The 24,340-nt window shown below is 36.5% G+C and overlaps 2 protein-coding genes across 2 annotated transcripts; both read left to right on the forward strand.

The window, feature by feature from the left end:
• Positions 1-431: 431 nt before the first annotated feature.
• LOC110784835 (uncharacterized) lies at positions 432-22,238 on the forward strand. Its single transcript, XM_021989283.2, has 14 exons — positions 432-521; positions 2,236-2,433; positions 2,518-2,586; positions 2,719-2,787; positions 2,937-3,012; positions 5,709-5,777; positions 7,685-7,782; positions 15,643-15,716; positions 17,607-17,694; positions 17,765-17,922; positions 20,315-20,357; positions 20,668-20,733; positions 21,234-21,311; positions 21,904-22,238. The coding sequence occupies exons 1-14, from the start codon at positions 432-434 to the stop codon at positions 21,985-21,987; spliced, it is 1,260 nt and encodes a 419-aa protein (XP_021844975.2). The 3' UTR covers positions 21,988-22,238.
• Positions 22,239-23,621: 1,383 nt separating this feature from the next.
• On the forward strand, positions 23,622-24,017 carry LOC110784812 (uncharacterized). The gene has a single exon (XM_021989256.1). It carries the CDS (start codon positions 23,622-23,624, stop codon positions 24,015-24,017), a length of 396 nt encoding a protein of 131 aa, XP_021844948.1.
• The last annotated feature ends 323 nt before the right edge of the window (positions 24,018-24,340 follow it).

The following is a 24,340-nucleotide window of genomic DNA, read 5'->3' on the forward strand; positions in this document are numbered from 1 at the left end:
TGTCCAATTGACCGGCCAGATGGTCAACCAGATGCATCACTCGCCAGACCTGCGGCATCAGTTGCGCCGGCGGCACCGCCAGGGTTTTCAGAACCCCCCGTACTAGTGGCGTGAAGGGGTAGGTGTACCCTATCTTGAAGGGATACTCGTAGAAGCACACCCAACCGTCCGATACCCAATCGGCCCGTTCATCGGGCTGCGGCAAACGAATCACCGCCAACGAAGGGAAGCCACACTCATCCCTGAGCGCCGCCACATCTCGCTTCCCCCAAGTGGTCGGCCGAGCATTTTTCTTATCCAGAATATTTGTAGGGCTGAAAATCGGCTCCTCATCCAAGTCGCACTCTACCACGACTTTTCTGTTCTTTGCGCGGGTGCATTTTGTTCGCATCCTCTGAGACATAAAGAAATTTGAAGGAAAAAGGAAGAAGATGGAAGAGGAGCAGTTACCTGAAAAAGAGAGAGAGAGAGAGAAAAGCGTCGGTTGCTTTTTCAGAATTGAGAAGAGAGAGAATGAGGAAGTGTGCGAAATTGGTTGATGGACGGGTGTATTTATGGACGCAGTTGGGCGGTTGAACTCTTCAAAATCATCATTGCATTAACGTCGTCAGCATTGGGGGGAGCAAGAGGCAAATTCCTCCCTTTTCTCGTAATCAAGGAAAACACATTTCTCCTTTTGAACTTCCCGGAATAAATTCAAAATGGGTTTTGGGGACAATTGTTAGGGGGGAAAATACCCTCTTGGTGACGTGGTCAGATATGCCAAGTGGAACACATGTGGCTGCTAGCAAAGTGTGACAAAGCACCCTTCCATCTTGCTCTCAACGGCTAAAGAAAGGGTAGCGGTTACAAGCCGTTCCTAGAAAGCCCTAATTACCTACTTAAATGCCCAATTATGTACATTTAATATCCATACGTTTCATTTCATCATGTAAAGCCTATAAAATGGATTAGCTAGATCAGTTTACGTATACGAAATACTCACTAGCAATAATACTCTCATTTCATGCTTTTACGACTTGTTGCAACATTATTCTCTTATCATATTAAACCGCAACAAGGTTTTGCTACGGTAGTTTTGGAGTACATGAAAAGGGGAAAATTCTGTGAAAATTGCGCTTGAACAATTGAAATTAAACTCAATTCATTTGAATTTCAAATGAGACGGTCTAAAATAACGGGTTATGGGCAAAGTTGTCAGGATCGGGATCCTACTTTGGATCGATGAAAGGGGGTAGGATCAGATCGGTAGAATCGGATCGTAGGATCGTAAGATCCTACTAAATAGTAAAATAATGGTTATATTATTAAAATGAAATGTACAATCATGTATTCATGTAATCTTAATACTTAAATATCAATTTTTGCTCACATAAGACTAATACTTGTGTAGAATAGAGCAATTAATAAGATATGCGCAAGGTTGTTGAAATTATATGAATTTCTGTACTTTTAAGTGAATAAGATACTTTTTTATAACCAATTTATTGATAGAAAAGTATGATATTTCTAATGATATGTGATTATGAACTATTTAGTAATAAAAAATTTGTTACGGAGTATCTTGAAATATTGTATGTTGGATCGGATCGTTGGATCGGATCGTAGAATCATAGGATCGTATTAAGATCCCACCACTCAAATTTCTTATCGAGGTAGGATCGTAAGATCCTACACACATTAAGATCCTACCTAAGATCCAGATCGGTGGCGTGTTTTTGGATCGTAGAATCGTAGGATCGTAAGATACGAATCGGGAGTTTAACAACCATGTTTATGGGCACACAAAATCGTCAGGAAGCTCGGTCGAAATCGATTTAATAGTAGATTTTAAGCCGCAACAAGGCCCGAACTCGGCTCGGCCCACCTTTTGATTTTGTCTAATTTTGGAATTTCTCGTGGATATGGACCCAAAATGCTGCTGGTCACCAACGATTTACGGAGTATCATCCTTCCCATCTCTAGTTGTGTGACGGTTAGAGTATTTCCCGCCCGAGGGAGGTTTAGGCTCCGTTCTATTGGACTTATTTTGACTGAATTTATATTATCTGAATTTAACTGAACTTATCTGAACTTAACTTAACTTATCTTATCTGAACTTATTTTATCTGAAAAAACTTATTTTGTCTGAAATAAATTTATTTATATGTGAAAATGTCTAAAAAATCTTATTTTTGCTGAACTTATCTTATCTGAACTTTTTTTGTTTGAAGGAAGTTAAAATAAATCGAACAGAACAGGGCCTTAGACGTCAAGTATCAATTCTCAAACAACGACTACACTACACTCAAGTACAGTACAGTACAGTACAGTACAGAACAGAACAGAGAGAGAATGTTGGAGGCCAAGCGTGTTGTCAAAGCTACAGTACCATCGTCTCTCCTTCCCCAGCCTTCTCCTGCCAGCATTCAACCCACTCGTCTTGCGCTTCATGTAATCTTCCTTCCCTCAAAAACCCTAATTGCCGTCAATTTCTCTGAAAAACTTCCTGTTAATTTTAAATATTATCTTCTACAGGTTAATCATGCTAATGATTCTTCTTGCTCCGCTTACTTTGCTACTGGCTGCCGCGTATACAAAACCCAGGTCTTTTTATTTTGAATTTCTCCAAAGTTTCAATCATTTTGTGTAATTCTCATTGATTTTGTGTAATTCATGTTGAATTGGGGCTTTTTTGATTTTTTTTTTGGTGGATTTTGATTTGGTTGTGATTGTTAGATGTCAATGGAAGGAGAATCATTGGTTAATAGAGGAAAGGATAACCTTTTAATTCCTGCTCATTCTGAGGTATGTGATTGTTTTCTTATAATTATTTCTCAGTTGATCAATGCGTGGGGAACCGATTGTGAATATGTGTATGTTTGAGAAAAGGTGTTGATTATCACTAATGATATGCTGCTTTTGGTTGTCGGGTTCTCCATTTGGCCTTTGTGAAGGTTATCAGATCGTCTGTGCTGGAACGGTGTCCTCATAGGTCTGAAATTCAAAGTGTAGCGCTGACAGAGATGCCGAGTACGTTGATACTCGATATTACACATTATCTCGTGCTTTACTTCATTGCTTGTGTTGTTTCTGATGCTTCGTGTGTGATAACAGATAGATGACACCAAGCCATGTGATGAGGTGAGAAAATAGGTAGAGAAAAAATGAGGGTTCCTGTAACGAGTTGAGAGATAACAGACAAATCATATGGAAATAAAGTAGTGTTGCAATTATTCAATTATATTGAATTTTTCCTAAAAAGGTAAATGTTGCAATCAAGAAATTAGGACAAGTACGTGTGTGAATGAAATAATGATTCTATGGGCATAATTCATGCTTTAAGGTTATGTGATTTAAGCTTTGGTATTATATTTGTGAAAGGTGTGGCTGAAGATTTTGTTAGTTGAGAGCACATTCTCAAGAGAGTTGCTTTCAATTTATACAGATATGTGTGTTGTGCTTATGAAAGGTGGTGAAATCAGTAGTATGTTCACTCCATTAATTGAGGAGTATGATTTCCTATATATATGCAAACCTTAACGTGGATTGAACTGTGTGGGTTCTGAACTCCTTCAATGCAGTAGTTACCACCACAACATGACAACACCACTAAGTTATGGTAATAATATAAGATCTTTGGGCCATTGTATGGGTGGATTTACGAGACTGCCTGGTCCGAAAGGTAGACCCATATGCCACTTGGAGCAAAATGAAGAACTGAATTTGTGTAGTAGACTAGTAGTAAAGGTGGTTTGGGAGAATCCAAGAAAAATGTACAGCATTTAGGAATAAATCATCGTGGAATGAAGAGGTGGAGTAGCCGATCGGGGAGAAATAAGAGTGTCACTTGGTGATGGAAAATGTAGGAATGACAAACATATTGGGATGGAGAAAGAACAAAAAATAAGTTGAGTGGCATGCAATAGCAAATGTATATGTGTTGTAAAGAAACTGTTGATACCAAAAAATAAGGAAATTTTGGTATTTACTACCTTAAAAATACACCACTTTTGTATTTACTACCTTATGTAATTTTTATTTTAAATTACTACCTTAAACTTCCATTTTTTTTTAATTTACTACCACTTTACAGATTTCTCATTTTAAAATTAAGATATATTTTTCGTTTCTTAATCGTTTAATGTGATTCAAAGTTCATTATTCTCCTTGCTCTATAGGGATTTCATTGAGAACGACATTTCAAAATAATTCGTTTGATAATTCATATATATTTTAAAGTTTTACATATAATATTTAAATCGTTTAACCTTTTGCAAAAGTTTAAAAGCAAGATCTCTATGCAATCCTTACACATAAATGAGAAGAATGGGCTTTGAATCACTTAAAATGATTAAGAAACGAAAGAGATATCTCAATTTTAAAATGAGAAAATTGTAAAGTGGTAGTAAATAAAAATAAATTGGAACTTTAAGGTAGTAATTTAAAATAAAATTTTCATAAGGTAGTAAATACAAAGTGGTGTATTTTCAAGGTAGTAAATACCAAAAATTCCAAAAAATAATGATAGACATAGTGAGGATATTACTTGATTGTAGATCACAAGAATAACGTTAGTATGATGGCCACTCACTAGAATAACGTTAGTATGATGGCCATTTCCTTAGAAGATAATCTTTTCACCCTATCAGTGTAGGCTTATAGTGAAGAACACCCCCAAGGTTAACACATCACTTTCAAATTCTAAACCCTGAACTCAAAAGTTGGAGTTGCTCAGATGTGCTATGTATATTTTAGGGTTTGTGTTTATGGGGTTTAATCCCTCTCCATAAATCTTAATGGTAGAGTTCTAAAGCAAAAGAATATTTGGAATATTTATATAGAGAAAAGAAAATAAAACAAAGTGGCTTCAAGTCCTACTGGTCCAGACCCAACTCAAAACCCTCCGAATACATTATTATTTCCAACAATATGAAGTTACTATATGTGTAGTTGGACTTGAAGATGGGATAGAAAGAATTTTAATGGAGAGCACAACACGAAGGGAAATAAATATTTGAGATATTTGTGTAGGAATTCAAGGATGGAGATTCAGGAGTTCATGTCGAGGATGAGCAGGTTCCGAAGATGGAAATAATTCTTCAATGAACTCTTGAGATTTCTGATTATCTAAATGAAGGCCCAATAAGAGGATACACTTTGAATGTCACGCTGTGCAGAAGAAGAGAATTCGTCCAATATAGATTACTCCTTATTCACAAACATGAGTAGACAAATTGAACCTAAGTCTTTAGATCAACTTATATAGTCTTAATAAAAATCTAAAACATTCTGAATCTATTCTAGATCATTAAAGAAAAACAGAACCATGTCTTCACCATGCGAATTATGTGATTCTTCTAGTTTCTCTATAAAATTAAAAGCCATTATTCACTTATTCCATTATTGAAAGGAAACATAGTCTCTCTATATGTACACTTGATGCATTTGAGCACGTAAAGAATTTATCGTGATAGGTTCATCTTCTTAAGTATTTAATGTGGCTTAAGGAATTATAATTTTGTGATGGATATTTCTATATAGTGTATCTATCCATATAGGCATGTATATTATTGTTTATTTTTTTAGTTTATTCATGTCCTTTCTTATAAGGAATGGTTGTGTTGTGTCAATAGGTGACACATTTTGCTATAAAATGAAAATTGTCTTTGTATATTACATGTTCCTTTTTTGTGCCCTGAATGGCCTTGTCATCTTTTTGTGTGCAGGCAAAGGGTTTATTCTAGGAAGTGTTGATTCTTATGGTCATCTTATTGTGTCGGAGCTTGACGCTGATGGTATAGGTGAACTTCCTGTTATGTTTTTAAACTTCAAGAATTCAAAAAAAAAAAAAATCTGTAATGTTCTTTTGTGTGCCTTGAATGCCAAAACAGAATATCCTGTCAAGAGTTAGGTGACAAATGTGCTTCATTTGGAGTTGTTGTTGAGTGTACAAGTACTGAAAAATTGGTTGTATTGTGGCTCAACTTCTCTATAACCGTGAGAAAGAACTCTCAAGTGTTTGGTAAATTCTTTATAGAAATATGGTTGATTGATAAAATGTCCATTTTAATAACAATTAAAAGAAAAATCAACATTTTTTTTATGCAATTCTCATACATAGTATTAAATTATGACACTAGCAACATAACCGTTGAGAACAACCAAATTATCCATTTTATGGAATTATTTATGATTGTTATTCATCTACCAGTTAGAGGAAATCAAATATTACTACTTTTCTTTTTAAGTTTGTTACTTTGGAAATGGCACTTCTTCTCATATGGATGTTTTATCAATTTGATACAGGGCTTTCAGAATCAGTTTAGAAGTATTGAATATGAAACATTATGTGATTATAGTTGTGATGTTTCATAAGCATCAGTTACACCAAGTTTTTACTTAGTCAATGGTGTTATGTTAGCTGTTAGCTACTCTTTTCTGTTCATTTTGGCCACCTTGTAAATGAGGTTAGTTGAACAATCTATTTAATGCTTTTTTGGTTATAAATGGGAAGGGTAGGATGATTGGAAGTTGGATTATTAGTTGACAAAATCCTCCAACCCCCCGAGGAGTGGTTAATTGGCTTTGAGAATTCTACGAGGGCAACACAACGGGAATGGACCGCTTAATCTTCCCCTCGATGTCACACATATAGAGTCGTTGATGTTTGTCAAATCATGTTGAATATGGGTATTGATTAGCTGTTAAAGGTGTCTTTATTCTCGTGGATTCTCTCCTTTTGTAAGATTGGATCTTTCACTTTCATATTCAGAGTTATACTCTTAAAAGAATGAGTTTATCTTGGACATGCATATGAAAGAAATCAAAGGTCCAAAGAGTAAAAATTACCCAACTTGAATAACAATCTTAAAATTTAGTTGTAAAAATGATGTTCTGAAAATGAATATCACCCTTATTCAACCAAGTAATCTAAAACTGGGGCTTTATGTAACATAAAGAGGCTAAGGCTTCGTTCTATTAGACTTATTTTGTCTGAACTTATATTATCTGAACTTAGCTGAACTTATTTTATTTGAAAAAAAATTATTTTGTCTGAAATAAACTTATTTGTGTGTGAAAATCTCTGGAAAAAAAAACTTATTTTTCTGAACTTATATTATCTGAACTTAACTGAACTTATCTGAACTTAACTGAACTTATATTATCTGAACTTATTTTGTCTGATATATTATCTGAACTTATCTGAACTTATTTTGTCTGAAATAAGTCAAAACAAGTCGAATAGAGCATAAATATGAAATAATATTAGAAATACTGCTCCCTTGTCCTCGTATCAAGTACCAAATTTGTAGCTAGCCAAGGTAAAGAACAAAGAAGTAGAGCATTACAAGATGAGATATTTATTTCCACCAATTGGAGTACAAACCCTATAACAAGGGTGTCCCAAAAATTTAAATGAAGACCGTACCTGGTTTTATATTCTTCCTCAATGTTGAGGTGATTTTCACCCGGTTTGGAAGATATATCCAAAATAAGTTGCTTGCAAGTTTATGTGTAATAATGATTGTAGAACTTTAAATATGCTGTTTTGTCTTTGAACCAAGCTAAATAATTGGATATCTGAAAAATTTCCTAGATAACTTGGTAGCTAACTAGCTATGTATTGTTTGTTTATAGTCATTGGCCCTTTGCTGATCAGCTGTTTTGCTTGACCTGTTAACTGTGCTTGATTTCTTGACAGATGTTCAGAAGCTGCTGTTTGCGGTTTCACCTCAAGATTGTGGGGTTGGAGAAGGCAGCTGGGCAGGTCTTAGCTTCAGCCCTAGTCAGTGGTGCATGGTACATTTATAAGCTTGAGTAAGCCGCCCAAGTTAGGGTTGTTTTTCCTTTTCTCTTCAGCTTTTGATATTATGTGCTGCGTAGGTGGTAAACATGGACTGGAATTACCGATGCGGGATTTGGTAGTTGAATATATTGTCTTTCACCAGGGAGGGATAGAGGGAAATAACCTCCAGGATGTAGATAAATGAAATAGATATACTCTTTGATTTTTAGAAATACTCCTTGGGTCTCATATATTAGCTTTCTCAATTCTCCCTCTTTCATAAACTTTCTTATTTTCAAAATATTTTCTACGAATTGTATTCATGCATTCTAGCAATCAGTACTCTACGATCTACGATGCAAATGAGCTGGACTTTCAATTTGGTTAATCGGTGCCTTTCGTTGTTCTATAGATTAATGTCAAGAAAATCCATTTAAATCATTGTAATTAGTTTAATTATGCAATCCTTCTGCAATATGGTGGAAAATGGCAGTAGGCTTGGTAGATGGATTTTTTCTTAGCAGTTTGGCTCACATCATAGAAGGATTTGATGAAATATGAGAACTGTATCTTTTGTAGTCAACATCTTACATTTACAATATTAAACTGATTTTGTATTTGGGGATTCCGCTTTCTGCTCCTTATAAAATGAAAGCTGCTTGGAACTCTAAGAGGCTACCCGAGTTGAATTTAAGAGCATGTTTGGTATGCTTTTCTAAAGGCCCAGAAACGGATTCAGTTAAGCCATACCGTTTGGCATTGTTTGGTTTATGGGCTTGGATATCCCTTACCGTTTCTTAGGTGTAATCTACTCCACCCATCTGTTACCACTCATAACCCAGCAGTAACAAATACCTCTCCAATTTTCTAAAAATCGTACTAGAACTTTCATCTCTCTCTCCCTCTATGTCTCTCTCCTCTTCAATCTTTCCCAGTCTCTCAGTCAAATTGGACATAATTTCTTCAGTATATTTGTTCTCATTATCTGATTTAAGTTATTCGAGAATTCCAATAACATCTTCTGAAATTTTGGTTTTAAGATTCTTGAATCTGAATCTGGGCAAAAGAAATTGGAATTTGCAAAACTGGTAGAGTTTTCCAATCTGATAACCCCATGCTTTCAAATTCTTTAATTATTTATGATTTCCAATTTTTTGTCTTCCATTATTTTGTGTTAAGATTTGGCTTTGAATGCTTGTGATTATCTTGCTGATAAGACAGGGAGTAGGTTCTTCTAGTTTTGGTGAAGAAGGGAACAGGTAGGTGATGTTGGGGAGGAGATTTTATGTTTATTTTGTTTTTTCCAAATATACTGTGTTACGAAATACAGAGTACTGTGATTCCATTCCTTTATAAAACCAAACAACTTTTAACGGTAACGCTTATTGTTACCTTTCCTCTCTCATAACTGACTCCATTCCGTTTTCTTTCCTGTGGTCGTACCAAACACGCCCTAAATTCATTCTAATCGTTGGCTGACTTTGTTGAAGAGTACCTTGTTGGCTTACACTGTCTTGTCATTTATTCCTTAATTCTGTTGATTTTGCTTAAAGTTGAAGACAATTGACAGAAAATTTTAAGGGCTAACAAGGAGAGTGATAAGAGGTTTAATTGGGTGGATTGCTGTTCTAGGCTTATGAAAGATGTCAAGGGTCTTGGCATATGGTCTCTTCATAATATCGACAAACCCCCATATTAGCCAAAATGTAAATCCTCATCAGAAGAAAGTTATCTTGGACAAACATGAAGTAGAGAGATTACGTTATTCAAACAAAAAAGTCTCTTATTCTCATGGTGATGGTGATTTTGGAGCTACTATTTGTTACTATTACCTTCATTACCTTAGTTTATAAGGGCAAGTCTGTCAAGGTCAAAGACTTGATGTCTGTTAGTCTGGTTATAGTATTCATAACATTTGGCTATGGTTCTTTCAAACCTGTTGAATGGGTCTTACTACTCTTATCTAGTACAACTTTTGTTAACCAAATTGCATTGTTAGAAAATTGTAGATGGTGCTGCGGTAGCTAATGAGGTGGTGGATAATTCTTTGAGAGGTGAGGTCCTGGGTTATTTTATAAATAATTTTGGGTAAACTTATGATTTTTTTTTTCGAATTTATTGGATAAGGTGAATAGGTGATGGAAAATAACGACTTTGGACCTAGGTTGAGAAAGTGGATGGTGGCTGTCCTTCCACAGATTGGCTTTACAGTATTAGTTAATAGGCCGCTAGGATGTGGTTTGGGGCTACACATGGTATGAGACAGGGTTATCCTCTTTGTGCTATTTTGTTCACTTAGGTGGTCGTCATCTTGGAAGGATGTTTTCTAAGGAAGAGAGTTGTGATTTTCATGAAGGAAGGGAGGGGGTGATGGTGTTTGGATGAAGCTGCTGATACATTTCTTTACTTGTCAAGAGTGTCAACCAGGCTTAAATATTTCCAGGCTTCTGGTTTTCTAGTTGGTCTTAGGCCTTAGGATTGTCCAGTCTAGTCTTACAGTAATTAATGCCCAACCCGACATCTTGAATTGATTTTCTTCCTTGTCTGGGTTTGTCGTCCATGATTTAGTTGTTACTTACCTTGGACCCTTGGTGTCACTTTGGAGTTTGGAGTCCCCAAAAGAGTGGTTTTTGTGACTCGATTGTAGAGAATGCATCTAGGGAGCTAGATGGAGGGAACAAGGCTCATTTAGATTTCTGATTTGTCTTCATAGTTTCTCTCCTTTCATAAGATTTTCAATTTGGATGGATGTATAGGAGATTGAAGAGGCTTGTAAGATTCTTATGCTTCTACGTATGTGATAGGCTAAAGTCGTATCACCTATTCAAAGATAAACCTAAAATCACTAGCTAAATAGCAAGGGAAGTCAGGATCGAATCCACAGGAAACAATGTTCTTTCCACTACTAAAATAAAGATCTAGATTATTGGTAACGGGAATAATGGTTGGTTTGAGTAATTAAACTATGACACTAATTAAACAAAGAGAAATCAAATAATAAAAGGCCTAGGGTATAGGTTCACCATAGAACAATTATCCGGGATGAGGAACAATAATCAATGAAGCAATTATTCAGATTGGCATGCTCTCTCGAATCGATACTAATCATAGAATCAGAATTACCAGGCTCTACCTATCGAAACTAGCCTAAACATCAAGTTGCATCTCTCGATTATTAAACTCAATGTTACTCGACTATAACAATTAAACTTGCGCAAATCTAATTGCATAGCAATGAAAACAATCAATAGGAAATTAACCAACTCCAACACCAACACCACCAACAATCAACAATTATAATTCAACCCTTATATTAATTCATGGATTCCCAAAACTCTAGATTTAAACTACTCAAACATACTTGAAATAAACAAAGCACATATATTTAATGAAAACATAATTCAAATAAAACAACAAAATAAGGAATGAACTAATACCGGAGTGATGAACGAAGAATTGAATGAAAACTTGAAACTTGGATTGAATGATTAAAGAGTGTTGACAAAAAGTTTGGAGAGAATAAAAACTAAGTACTAAACTCAAAGTGCTGAAAAATATAAGATGATTACAAATAATTAAGGGCCTAGTATTTATAGTCTAGCCAAAAAACTAAATAAAAACGGATCATTAAACACGAAAAGCGCGTCCAGGTTGTCGTCGCCCGATCGGGCAAAGGGTTTGCCAACTCGCAAATTCCAGTAGTAGCAGGTGTAGCACGCAGGCGCGCGATGGTGATCGGGCGATGGGCGCCCGATCGGGCGCGTGCGCAAAGCATAATTCTCGCCCGTCTGGCATCCAGCTGCCTTGAAAAACTTGACGAGCCCAGCGCCCGATCAGGCGAATGGCGCCCGATCGGGTGCATGTAGATGTGAGCTTTTCTTCTTCTGCTCGCCCGATTGGTCTCCCTTCGCCCGTAGATCGCCGGGCGACCTTCAATATAGGCCTTGCACCGAGTCTAACTCTAAGGGCTCAAAAATAGGCATCGTAGGCTCCTTAGAGTTGACAAATGACAATCCCGAACATGCGGGATCGTGTAGTTGCCCGTAATATCATGAAACGAGCCTTAAAAGGCCAATTTCTCTTCAAATAACCTGAAAACTCAAGGCACACTACACAACGCATATTAGTACAAAAGACGGCTCCTAAGAGCTCATTTAAGATGGAAAAGTACTAAAGGACGGGGGTAAAACCACTATAGAATATGCATATATCAGTATGTGAAGAGAAAAGAGACCATTTTGTTAGTGGGGAAATGTGTAGTAGACTAGCTCGGGGGGAGGAGCACTCTCAATTCAAGTTACCCTGTTATTCTTAGCTTGGAGAGGAAGGCAACTAGTTGGTTAGAAGTAGGAGAGGGAAAGGAAGTGGAAAAATGCTGAAAATATATAAATAGAGAGAAAATTTATTTTATTTTGTTTTGTTTAGCTTTTAATTAGGACTGTCCAGCCACTCGACGGTCAGGGTTTGTAATCTCCTTAGCGGTGATTTAATTGCATTGCCAATACACAACTGAGCCAATTATCAGAAACCAAATTCTCTTCTTCCAACATCTACAAAACTGATATTTCCACTCTATAATATATGTATGGGTTTTTGTAATTTGTTGTCTAAAATCCTCACCTTAGAGGGTAAGTATTGTGGCGTTTCCCGTTCTCTTTGGTATAGAGTGATTCAAAGAAGGTATGATTTTCATCGTAATGGGTGGGATGTGCCAAAAGGTCCTTATGTTCCATATACTTAACCCTTGGAAGTTTATTTTGTAGGTTACATCACTTTTCTTTCTCTTGATCAAATATTTAAGGTAGTTTAGGAGGATTCTTGGGCAGGGGATCAGCCTTTACTGATTGTAAGTACTGATTATAGTCTAGTTACATCTTATTCTTGTTGCATGAGTCTAGTAGATCAAATATAGTTTAGTTGCATGAGAGACGGTGATGACTTATTCTTGGAATTTGCATTTTAGGACGGTGATGACTGGTAAATGGTAATTAGGGGAGCTTACTAACTTGTTGAGCATCCTTGAGTCTGTTTCTTTGTCAACTTCTCATTGTAGAAAAGTGTGATTGGCTGATTCCTTGGGCTCCTATACTTCTGAAGTTGTCATAGCTTTTACAGTCATGTACAAAAAAAAAAAAAATCTAAATTCACCATCTTTTCCTCTTTCTTCTTTTATTTGGAATGCTAAACACCATCTTTTCCTCTTTCTTCTTTTATTTGGAATGCTAAGGTTATGAAGCCAATGAAAGCATTGTTATTTCGGGAAAACTAAAATAATTGTGATAAATGGTTGGGAGACCAAACAACAAGCTATATCCTCTCGTGTCTAGTTAGGACACTGGAATCAATAGTTTTCACATTGTCGTCGGCTATGTTTGTGAGGAAGACTGGTAGGGATTCACTGGGCTTCCACATATACTGGTCTGGGTCATTAAGTACAGCATAAGAAATTTGGAAAACGTATGGGACATTGTGGTTTCATTGAAGAAGAATGGCTGTGGTTGGTATATCTCTTTAGTTTCTTTATGGGATCAAGTGGTGCATTTGATTACTCTTTGGGCTCACGCTCATGGTGCATTCCCTGCTGGCATGTCCCTGTCTAACGTGATGCAAAATTGAAGTTCTTTTTTCTATTTTCCTTGTTATTTTGTGGGCTTGTGCTCCATTTTCGTTTGAACTCTTCAATCCCTTTTTACTTGATTTCTTTTCTTATCTAAAGATAACTTGCTTGATAGAACATAGGGACTGGGTTTAAGGTTTGAAAGTTCCAACAACTCATGTATTTTCTGTTACCAAGCTTGTAGACATTGAAGAGTTGGTGATTAGCCCTATCTCCCCAATGTAAATTACTCTGTATCAAGCATATTGGGTTTGAATTTTACAGTGTGATCGACATTTTCTTAAGGTCACCCCCGTTTCCCATTAGAAGGAAAAACAAACCTCTCAATACTCGTTTTCATTTTTGTTTCTTTTTGCCACTTGTGGAATGCATAGACCCATTCCAAGCATCACTGAATTTGGCATCTTAAGGTCCATCTGTGGTGTATCTATAAGATGACAACAAACCTGCATAAGCTTCTCCAGCTGCATTTCGTCATTGCCAGAGCCACCATCTTCTTTGCAAAAAGAACTATATCATCTCTCCAGTGCTAGAATCCCTGTTTTGAAAATTATTTCAGTGAGTTTCGAAAAATACCTGCTTTATGCTCATTCTGAACACTGGAAAAAAAACTAGTAGCATTTCTTAAACTGGGGTAGTCAGATCTGCTAAATAAAGCATCATGCTTTGCCAAGACTGATTATCGCTTATGGCCTTACGTCTTAGTTCCTCCCCACCAGTTGTCTAATCATTCCTCGAGCCTCATTCACTGTGTGATGCTGTATGTAAGCCTTAGAATCATCTCCTAGCTGCAACAGGACTTGTTTTTACTTAGAAAAAAAGAAAAGAAGAAAAAAATCACCCTCCAAGTGCCATTGTTGTTTGCAAAGAAAGAAGATATGAATTACCCCTAGTCCAGTGCCACACTAATCTTAGACCTAATTAAAGATCCAGAAAATTTGGAATCTGCTTAAAGCATGAGAAATAGCATGATTGTACATGCTCATTTGGTACAAGGTAATACTTTAAAGAAATCAGTAATGAAGCTTTGTGAAGTTTTACCATAAAATATCCATATTACCTAGTCCTTATCCCAATATGATGTATACAAAATTATTTAGGGTGCCCTTTTTTAGAATTATTGCCTAACATTGGTTTTTAGTTCATTCTTATTACTACGCAAGTGGTCATACCCACATCTCTAGTTAGTTTGAAAAATGGGAATTGCATCCATCTCTTTACCGTTGTCTACATATGCTGATAGAATCATTTGGATAATGGTTCTCAGGTTGAGAATATTTTTATTTCCATTCTCTTTATTCATCCTCTGGTTATAACCGGCTTCGAGAAAAATTTAGAGTTAAAATTTTGTGTCTTCAGGATGTTTTGCTGTTTCCTTTACCTGTTCTGGCCTGCATTAGATACTACGAGTCATGTTCTAATATCAGAAATTTGAAGTGGTAGACCTATGGCCACATAATACGTCCGGTGCCTCTCGTAATATTTTCTTCCTGTAGAAGACATGAAATTAAGAATAGAGTTAAATGCATATGGTCTTGCCAATGATAGAGTGAATGTGACTTCACCAGATTTACTGAACAGTAAAGTGCTTTATCCATAACTTCCTTATATTCTTATGAGTTCAACTTATAGAATTCTATAGATTAAGAACATAAGTGTTCCTTAAGGTCTGTGACAGTAGTGAGAAAGAGTCTCCATATGTGACTTAGAAGGCGGGGATGTGAATATCATTTCGGTCTGGAAAATGAGATAGATGAGTTGACCTGTGGAAAATTATTCTTCTTCATGTCCACCCTGGAGTGTTTGAAGAAGTACTCAATTTTACATGGCTTTTGGAGGTCAGTCTCAAAGAGGTACACCCTAGCCAGAATCCACAGCCATCCCTTCTTTTCTAGCTACAAATTCAATATTATGGCAGGGTGGTGTTTAGGAAGCAGTTGGGTGCATACGATGTCCTAACAATCTGTCCCATCAATCTTGAAACATCAGCTGCAGACTGGAGACACGACTAACATTGGAAAGTATTTGTCAAATATCTGTTGAATTTGAAGAACAAGTTTGATTTCAAGTTTTCTTTTCTGAGCTTGTGAATTGCATCTGTGAACTAGTGTTCTTTACCAGGAAATTGACTAAAACTGGAATTGTTAAAACCTGGATCTGAGTTTGTGATGTAGTTGCCTAGCTGCATGGTCTTACTTTGCAGTTTCTTTCCCTGAGTTTTTTTGCATGCTTTTGATTTTGTTATCTCTTACTTCAGGTAGCCGTGGCACGCAGTTTTCCCAAATGCATTGACATTTATGATCAAGAAATTTGTCTTAGAAATATTTGCACGTGAGTACTTTTAACTTTTTAAGCTGCATCCATCTAGTGGTACCACATCTTATTTCCCTCTATAGATATTGTGTTGTCACATGTTTTTATGCTTTTCAAGACTCAATGAAGTCTCCCTAAAACGGGTACATTCTCGTCGTCGGTCCCATTTATGCGTGTTGTGCGTATACAAGCGTCGCTCCCCGATCGACCCTCGACCCTCGCTTTTGTCGCCAATAGGCAAGAGTGCTCACTCTGAATCAAGCACCCAAGCACCCACTCGTGCTCAAGCCCTGAGATTCACTTTCCGCACAAGGCTTGTGCCCTTGCAGCCCCATAGGCAAGAGCGCGCCGCACGATCCAGTGTCAAAACACTCGGACCGACTCGCACTGTGACAACCTGGGTGCAGCCAGCAACACAGCCTTTGATTAATAACCAAAAACAAATGGGTGCAACCAGCAACACAACCTTTGATAGCCAAAAACAACACCAACTTTTGCAAGGGGTGCAATGCATGTCATAAATGACTAATAGCAGCAGTAGTAAGTAGTAGTAGTAGTAATTGTAGTGGTAGTGTTTTGCGCATCTGATTAGCCAAAGGGTGGTTGCATCAGCCAAAGGGATGGGCCAAGTGCTTGGCTTGGGCCGAGTTCTCCTACAACACAACATCTTACAACTCCACCAAAGTGAACCGTTCAAAGATGTGTATAGGGAGCCTCCTTCGATAATCAAATACAATTCGGGAGACACGATAGTGGACATCCTTGAAGAAGCATTGAGGGCGAACCTTTGTCAAATCTCAACAACGTATGAGGGAGTTGATCGCAAAAGGAGAGAGGTGAATTTTGAAGAAGGGGAGATGGTTTATTTGAAGCTCCAACCATATAGGCAAAGATCGTTGGCAAGGAGACCATTAGGGAATTTAGCACCCAAGATATTATGGACCTCTCTAAGTACTCAAGAAGGTGAGCAAAGTTGCTTACAAACTTCAGCTACCCACCGATTGCAAGCTTCACCCGATGTTCTGTGTCTCTCAACTTAAACAAGCAATCGGCACGAATCTCAGCCCACTAAACATACCCAAACAACTTGCACCTGTTTTAGAAGTGTTCGTGGAACCGGAAGTATTGAAAGAGGTGAGAACAATCCTTAAGAATGGAGAGGAGGTCGTAGAAGCGTTGCTGCAGTGGAGGGTTCTATCTGAGTTTGGAGCTAAGGGAAGAGTCTAAGATGATCACAGCTCACTTTCGCTTTCCAGACTCCCACCTTGAGGGCAAGGTGAGTCTTTTGGGGGAGTATAGCAAACACTCACTTGGTCCACCTGCCATCCCTACATATGGATAAAAGGACAGCCAAGTACGAGGGAAGTAGAGGCAGCAACACCTTTTGCAGAGTCAGAGAGAGGAGACAACACCCTTAGTGGAGGCAACGCCATTATTAATTAAGCCCCTTGTCTCTTGCAAGCTACTATTTTGTTTGGACTACTTTTCTTTAATTACTTTTGTCTTATGTTATGCTTTATAATTATAAGGGAAGGGAGGGAGAGAGAGAAAGGCATCTTGAGAGAATTTTGGTTAGATAGTGGAGCCTCTCAAATTTCTCTTGGTTACCTTGTCTTGTAAAGCTTTAAGCTCCATCTTCAATATTACAAACCATCCTTCCATCTAGGGTGTCATCTTTCCATTATTTTGTTACTGTACCTTGTCAAGAAGTATTGAGTTGCTTGCAGAAAGACATGGGGTAGACGATTTTTCCCTGCTTAAATATGTATGCAAGTTTGCATTCGTTATGGAATGTAAATGATAGCTTCTTCTTGGAAATTTGATGATTTGTTCTTTGCAATCATGATGATTGAATAGTCTTGTTGATGTTAATAATCTGTAGAATCCTTTTGAAATGGTTGTTTTCAGATTGTTGTATCCATCATCATTAACATTCGTGGAGAACCAGTTTTTTGGGACTGAAAGTTCTATATTGGCCGTTACTGAAGGCTGCCAGGTACTTGCATGCTTTTATGTTTATTCTTAGTTCAATATATTGTCTTCTTCATATTCTAAAACCACTGTAGCTAACTATGTGGGATCTGAGGATGAAAGAAAATGGTGGGTGCTTGCAACGAATATGTGGTTCACCTGGAAACATTCTTTATGCTGCCTCTATCTCTTCAATGGGTAATATTGCAGTTGGTGGAGCTGACCGCAGTGTGACCATCTATGATCCTCGAAAGTTAGTTGGCAGCTATTTTCTTTTTTAATTCACTATTGAAAGTTCATTTTGATGCATGCGGTCTGAACTGATAAGACCAAGTTATGCTGATAAACAAGGTTTTGATTTCTTACTGAATTGGTGTTGTTCTAATGGACTCTTGATACAGTTTCAAGGATCTGATTGTTTATGTATACTTGTCACCTACACCGGCGTTACTATTAGCATCTGGAGTATCCCTCCCTTTGTCTAAACCACTAGGTTCAGTGTAGATTTTAAGTGGGAGGGGGATCCACTAAAAGGTAGGGTGGAGACTCTTAAGAGGATTAGAGCATGTACATTGGTTGGTTCTTCAAAATGGCTCTTGGAGTGGCTCGCCACTCCTGTCTACCACCATCTCTCTACAAGACACTCTCAAGAACTCCTTCCAAAAAACACCCAACATTAGTTGGTTCTTCAAAAGAGCTCTCCAATCTCTTTTTTACTATTTGTAGGTCCACATGCCCATAATTTATTGTCTTTCACGCCCGAAGTTACTCTCCACTTTGCAACGAGAATCAATTTTTTGGAGTTGTCTTGACCAAGAGCTACCTTGAAGTAGCACTCCATGAAGAGCTACTCAAGATTCTCAATGTTGGCCAAGAGATAGTTCTTGTTGGAGAGCCACTCCAAGAGCCCAATCAAACGTTAATCAAGTAACCATTATTGTTGATTTTTTTTATAAAAAAATCTTAAATATATTAGTTTTTCATTTTCTTGAATTGTAAATATTAAATGTAAAAAAGTTTCTACATGTCCATAATTAATTGTCTTTTTAACCAAAGTTACTATTTACTTTTTAAAGTTACTCCCCACTTTTCAACAAGAACCAACTCTTGGAGGTGTCTTAGAGCAAGAGCTACCTTAAAGTAGCTCTCCATGAAGATCTGCTCAAGAGCCCCTCAAGAACCCCTCAAGAACCCCTCAAAGCCCCAATGTTGGCCAAGGGATAGTTCTTGTTGGAGAGCTACTTGGAGAGCCACTCCAAGACTCCCAATGTACATGTTCTAAGAGCCACATAATTACGTAAAGTACACACAAAATTACAATTTTTGTTCATGTATATAAAACTACTTTAAGAAGCCCCTCTCAATGTGGTCAAGAGGAGCGTCGATGGACATATTGTGTTTAAAGATAAAGATTGTTGAGAAGACAACCCCTTAATGGACAATGAGTTCTCTGATATAATTTATATGTATAATATTACTCTAATGTGTAATTTAGTTATATGTATAATATTACTCTGATGTGTAGTTTGAACAACTAATGCTGCAGTTCTTTCTTATCCCAGTCGGTAATGGAACTTGTAAGGACAAGAGTCACGAGACTGATCTTTAGAAATTGAAATCCAATTTATAAATTCACTAGCTAAAATCAGCATGCCACTTTATTTGGATTAGAGGAAATGGAGAGAAAGGGAGGGAGGAGAACAAGTTCCCTTGTTTGGATAAAAGGTTGGGAGAAGGAAGGGGAGGGGTCAATTTCTTTCCCTATTTAATGAACACCACCCCTCCAAAATTGGAGAGATTTGGAGGGAAAATGGAGCTTACCTTCCCTCTTTTTCTTTCCCCTACCCTTCCTCCCCTTTCCCTTCCCTGTATTTCCCTTCTATTTTGCTATCCAAACACACTGTTAGTTTCCCAATAATACTCTTTGATGAAACAATAACACTTCTGTCAAAATGTTATCTCTATGGTAAAATGTTATCCATATTTGTCTTTGGTGGTCAGATCTCGATAACTTTGATTATTAATTTGTCATCATATATATTGAATAATAATGTGAATTCATCTTTCCCAAATAGATATGAATATATGATTGAGGACTTTGTGGTATCTGGTTTTTACAATGGTAAAATGATAAAAACAACGGTCAAATTTGAAGAAGCTTGTTTTCATAAATTGAAGATAGCCTATACTCCCTCCGTAATTTTTTAAGAGATACACTTGGCCGGGCACGGGTATTAAGAAGAATAATTGAATGAAATAAAATAATAAAGCAAGTGGGGTTGGATAGATATTTTAATAATTAACCATGTGGGGACCATGTCATTTTGGTAGGTGGAGGGTGGGGTGGGTTTATGAAATTATTTGTTTAATAGGATGGTGGGTGATAGGGTATATTAGATGTATTATTTAATTAGATGGTGGGGTTGATAAGTTACTAAAAATGGCAAGTGTATCTCTTAAATAAATACGGCCGGAAAAGGCAAGTGTATCCCTTAAATAAATACGGAGGGAGTAATTATTAAGGAGAATGGATAATAAGAATTGTAGAAACTGAACCGATCTTCAGTCATCATTTTGAGATCTTTTATTTTCTTGCAAAAAGTTAATGTTAGGAAGCACTGATAGTTTTTTTTATCACTATACAGATGGTCTGTATTATCTAGATGGAACCATTGCGCAAAGTACGAGGTTAGTCTTCCAACTGCAGGCTTCGCTTTGAACACTTACCTTAATCATGAAGATAAATATATTAAATCTTGTTTGAACATCTTGGTATTTTGCCGCAAGAACTTTTGTTACTTGGTTAGTGAATACAAAAGATTTATGTCTAAACTTTTTTCATGGAGATGTATGCCTAAACTGTTTTAGGACATTTGTACCAGAAAACAGTGATAAATGTGCTCTTTTTCTTTTAGATTGAGCATCTCCTGATATTTTTCTTTTTAGTTTTAAAGTAGGGAGAGTCATTAATAATTGATTGCTTGAGTTAATGGTGCAGATTACAGGTCTTGAATTCTCGTCAATTGATCCTAATTATATCTACGTTCAAGGAGTTGACCACGAGGTGATTTTAGAATTTTGAATTGTGTACCTTCGTTCCGAGTAGGGAGCGAGGCCCCATTTTATTTTATTTTTCTGAATTGTTAGTTTATACAAGTTAAAATGTACGTATAAATATTGTGACATGGTAACTGAGTGCAATTGTATTGAACAAGAGGTTTAAGCTTCAAACCTTGGCCCCTCGTACCTTTTTGGCCAAGAGCCGCCAATTTAAGAATAATGTGATAAGGAAGTTTAAAGAGTGAATGAGATTCAAAATATAGTATATCATCATCATGGGATCAGGGAGTGGATGCCAAGTAACTTGGCGGTACCATGCCCTAGGATCGTATCTTATCTACATCATTTACCTTTCATAATAATGGGATTAGAGAAAGATGATTAGGGGAAAAACAACCTAATTTAGAGGGGTTTCATTTGCCAATTTCAAGCTTTCGTCATTCAAATGAGTAGACCGTGTGCTTGCTAGTTAATGCACTTGAACTGATAGCCACCACCATGCAGGTCTTTTGTGGACAATGGAGCAAACGCACAAAGATCTTTTCATTTAGAGGGGACTCAAATTGGCTTGGATTCACCAAGGTATTTACCCATTTGCTGCATGTATCGTGTTTGAACATGCTAAGAACTATTTCAAACAATTTCTGTATGGGTCATTGCTTATATGTTGAATTACTTCAGATTTACATGATAAATCTCTTTTAGAAACAGTATCACTTCTGAATTGCTTTTTTCTGCATGAGTAACTTTCAACTAACTCACGGATGATGAAACCCTTTGAGCAGAAACTACTTTGGGATTTCCTTGGAATTTGGAAATAATTTGCTTAATCTGTTTCAAGTACAATGATGACAGAATTATTATTCTGTTTGATCTTTTAGTTATTTTCAAATCATTCCTTTGCCCTATTAGCTTGTGGATTGTTTTTGGTACTGAAGCCATACAAATGTCTTTGGTCATTGGATTTTGCTGCGTGTTGCATAAATCGTGATAGTTTAGACAGATTTTCTCAGTCCATAGAAGTTGATTAACTGACTTGCAAAGATTGATTAGATATACTGCATGAGCTACACAAGAAAACATGTTTATACTTAAAAATACTGTATGTTTTCAGCATCTTATGCCATAATTATCAATGATCCAAATAAACCTTAATCTTCATTGATTTTGGCAGTGCCCTAACAAAGACAGAGACATTCTTGCTGGATGGTGTGATTCAGGCAGCATTTTTGTGACCAATATTGTTAATTCATCATGAATTGGAAATTGAAACGGCTACTCGCCTCTTTAGGTAGGTTTTGTGGCCGATATTAATATTGTAGTTTAGGATATAAGTAATTTGTTGGACGACTTTCCAAATTGACCATTAAAAGTTGAGCTACTTGATTTATATCATTGTATTTGCTCATTAATTAGGTCAGTCGACTCAACACAGAAGTATGGCTCTGCAAGCCACATGTATTATGCATATTTTTATTATTATTATGGTTTAGATTATGTTGAGCCCCATGATTTGCCTACTCGTTTCAGACTATACATTTATGAATTATGAGGTGTACCGTCGGCAAACATACAAAATACAAATTTAATTATGGAACATATCAAGGGTCTTCTATGTTGTCCAATTGCCCCGTACTACATTGTTTTTTCCAACATGGTTAGGGGATAAACTTAATTTTTGAAATTTTTGAAATTTTTGAAAGTCGTCAATCGGGGCGCTTCCTTCTAGGGGCTGATTTTTTGGAAAAAAAATTGATTTTGAAGCTTTGACGACTTTCATACCTGTACTGACTTTTGTTAAGCTAAACTAGCTTTTAAGTCTGTTCAATGAACGGACAATTATATAGTGGTTGTTAAGTCATCTTTTATACTGAGGGCTTGTGATTTAGCGGGAATATATAATTTATATGTGGTTGAAATTTAAAAGTTGAAAAAATATATAACATAAATGGTTAATTTAATATCTAGTGTTAAAGAGGGAGATGGAATGAAAGAGGTTGAATAAATACATAAACTAAATGGTGGATTGATGTTGAATGAGGAAAATGAAGTGAAAGAGGTACTCCGTATAAAAACTGTAAAATGCTCTGTATAACAAATAACAAAAGAAAAACTGAAAAGAAAAAAAAAAATTGATGAAATATGGGATGACATGTGTCATCTAATCGTTTTTTGTTTAAATTATAGGTATATATTTGTATTTATTTTTAGCGAATTTGTTGCTATTCACAGCAAACCCCTATAAGAAAATATTAAAATAAGGGAATGGTGAATTCTAAAGGAACCTCTTTATTGTTTGGAACAAGAGTACTAGAATAGGGGGATGTTTTGGTAACGCTATATTTCATACCACTCATTCCGGTTTATAATGAAGAGGTATTGCATTAGGGCTGAGACTTTTAGTAAACACTGTTGATTTCTTTAAAAGTTACAATTGCCAAACACATTTTGCCAATTACAAATTTTGTTAAAGCTAATTGAGCTGACATGCTATTGTACTATTCTTATATGCACGTGATGCGTGCGCGATTATTTATAAACTGGAGTAAAAAAATGTAATAACAACTAATCACCACAAATAGTAGAAGAAAACTTGTTTGCAAAGTTCGTCTAAATAAAAATTAGACAACATCTCTATTTGAAAACATTTAAATACTTAAATAATGTAATACTCATTCTTATACACATTGAAAAATCTAAATTGTAATACCAAATAACTAAATTAAATATATACTACGTAATAACCAAGGTAGGTTTTCTATTAAGCTCATGTACTAGCACCTGTGTGGTAATCACATAAAGGTTCCTTGAAGGAGAATTGTTTGTAACAACTTAGCTACCCCTAAGAGTGTGTTTATCCTATGGTTGGCATTATGGAGAAGGCTCACTACCATGGATACGCTGCTAAACTGGAGAATTGTCACTTATGATGGCTGTATGATGTGTGATTCTGGTTTTGAGTCTGTGGAGCATCTGTTATTTGAACGTGGGTTATCTTCTGAAGTCTGGCAGAAAGTGTTGAACTTCTTGCACTTCCCTAGATCTGCTGCTGGGTTCACTGCAGAAGTCCAGTGGATGATCAAGAGTAGCAAGAGAGGTAAAAGTATACATAAGTTGTTGTTGATGTTCTTTGCAGAAAGTGTTTACTCTCTATGGCTGAACAGAAATAGTAAGGTCTTTAATCAACATTGTAAAACTGCTACTGAACTGTTCAGAGAAATTCAGTTCAGAGTAGCAAGCAGAGCATCCAATGAGCTTAGTTCTATTATGCTTGACTTAAGTAGATAGATTGACTGGTTTTTGTGCCTGTTGGGGCGCTTGGTTGTAAAGGCTTTTGCCTATTCTCTCCTTTTGGTAATAAAATCCTTTATTTGCCAAAAAAAATAATTATTATTTTACGTGTTTCGATTTTTATGTTGCTCGCAATGTACTTGCCTAACTTGATGCACTTCTCCGCCCAATTGGTGTGCATCACATAACTAACATTATAATAATGTTCTAGATTAAAATTTTATTATAAAAAAAATATTCTAGATTAAAATCATCAATTTGTGGAGGTAGCACCAACGAAAAAGCTTTGTTTACGAATATTGAAAACATTTTTTTCATGA

This window comes from Spinacia oleracea, chromosome 4, assembly GCF_020520425.1.
Source record: "Spinacia oleracea cultivar Varoflay chromosome 4, BTI_SOV_V1, whole genome shotgun sequence".
Taxonomy (NCBI): Eukaryota; Viridiplantae; Streptophyta; class Magnoliopsida; order Caryophyllales; family Amaranthaceae; genus Spinacia; species Spinacia oleracea.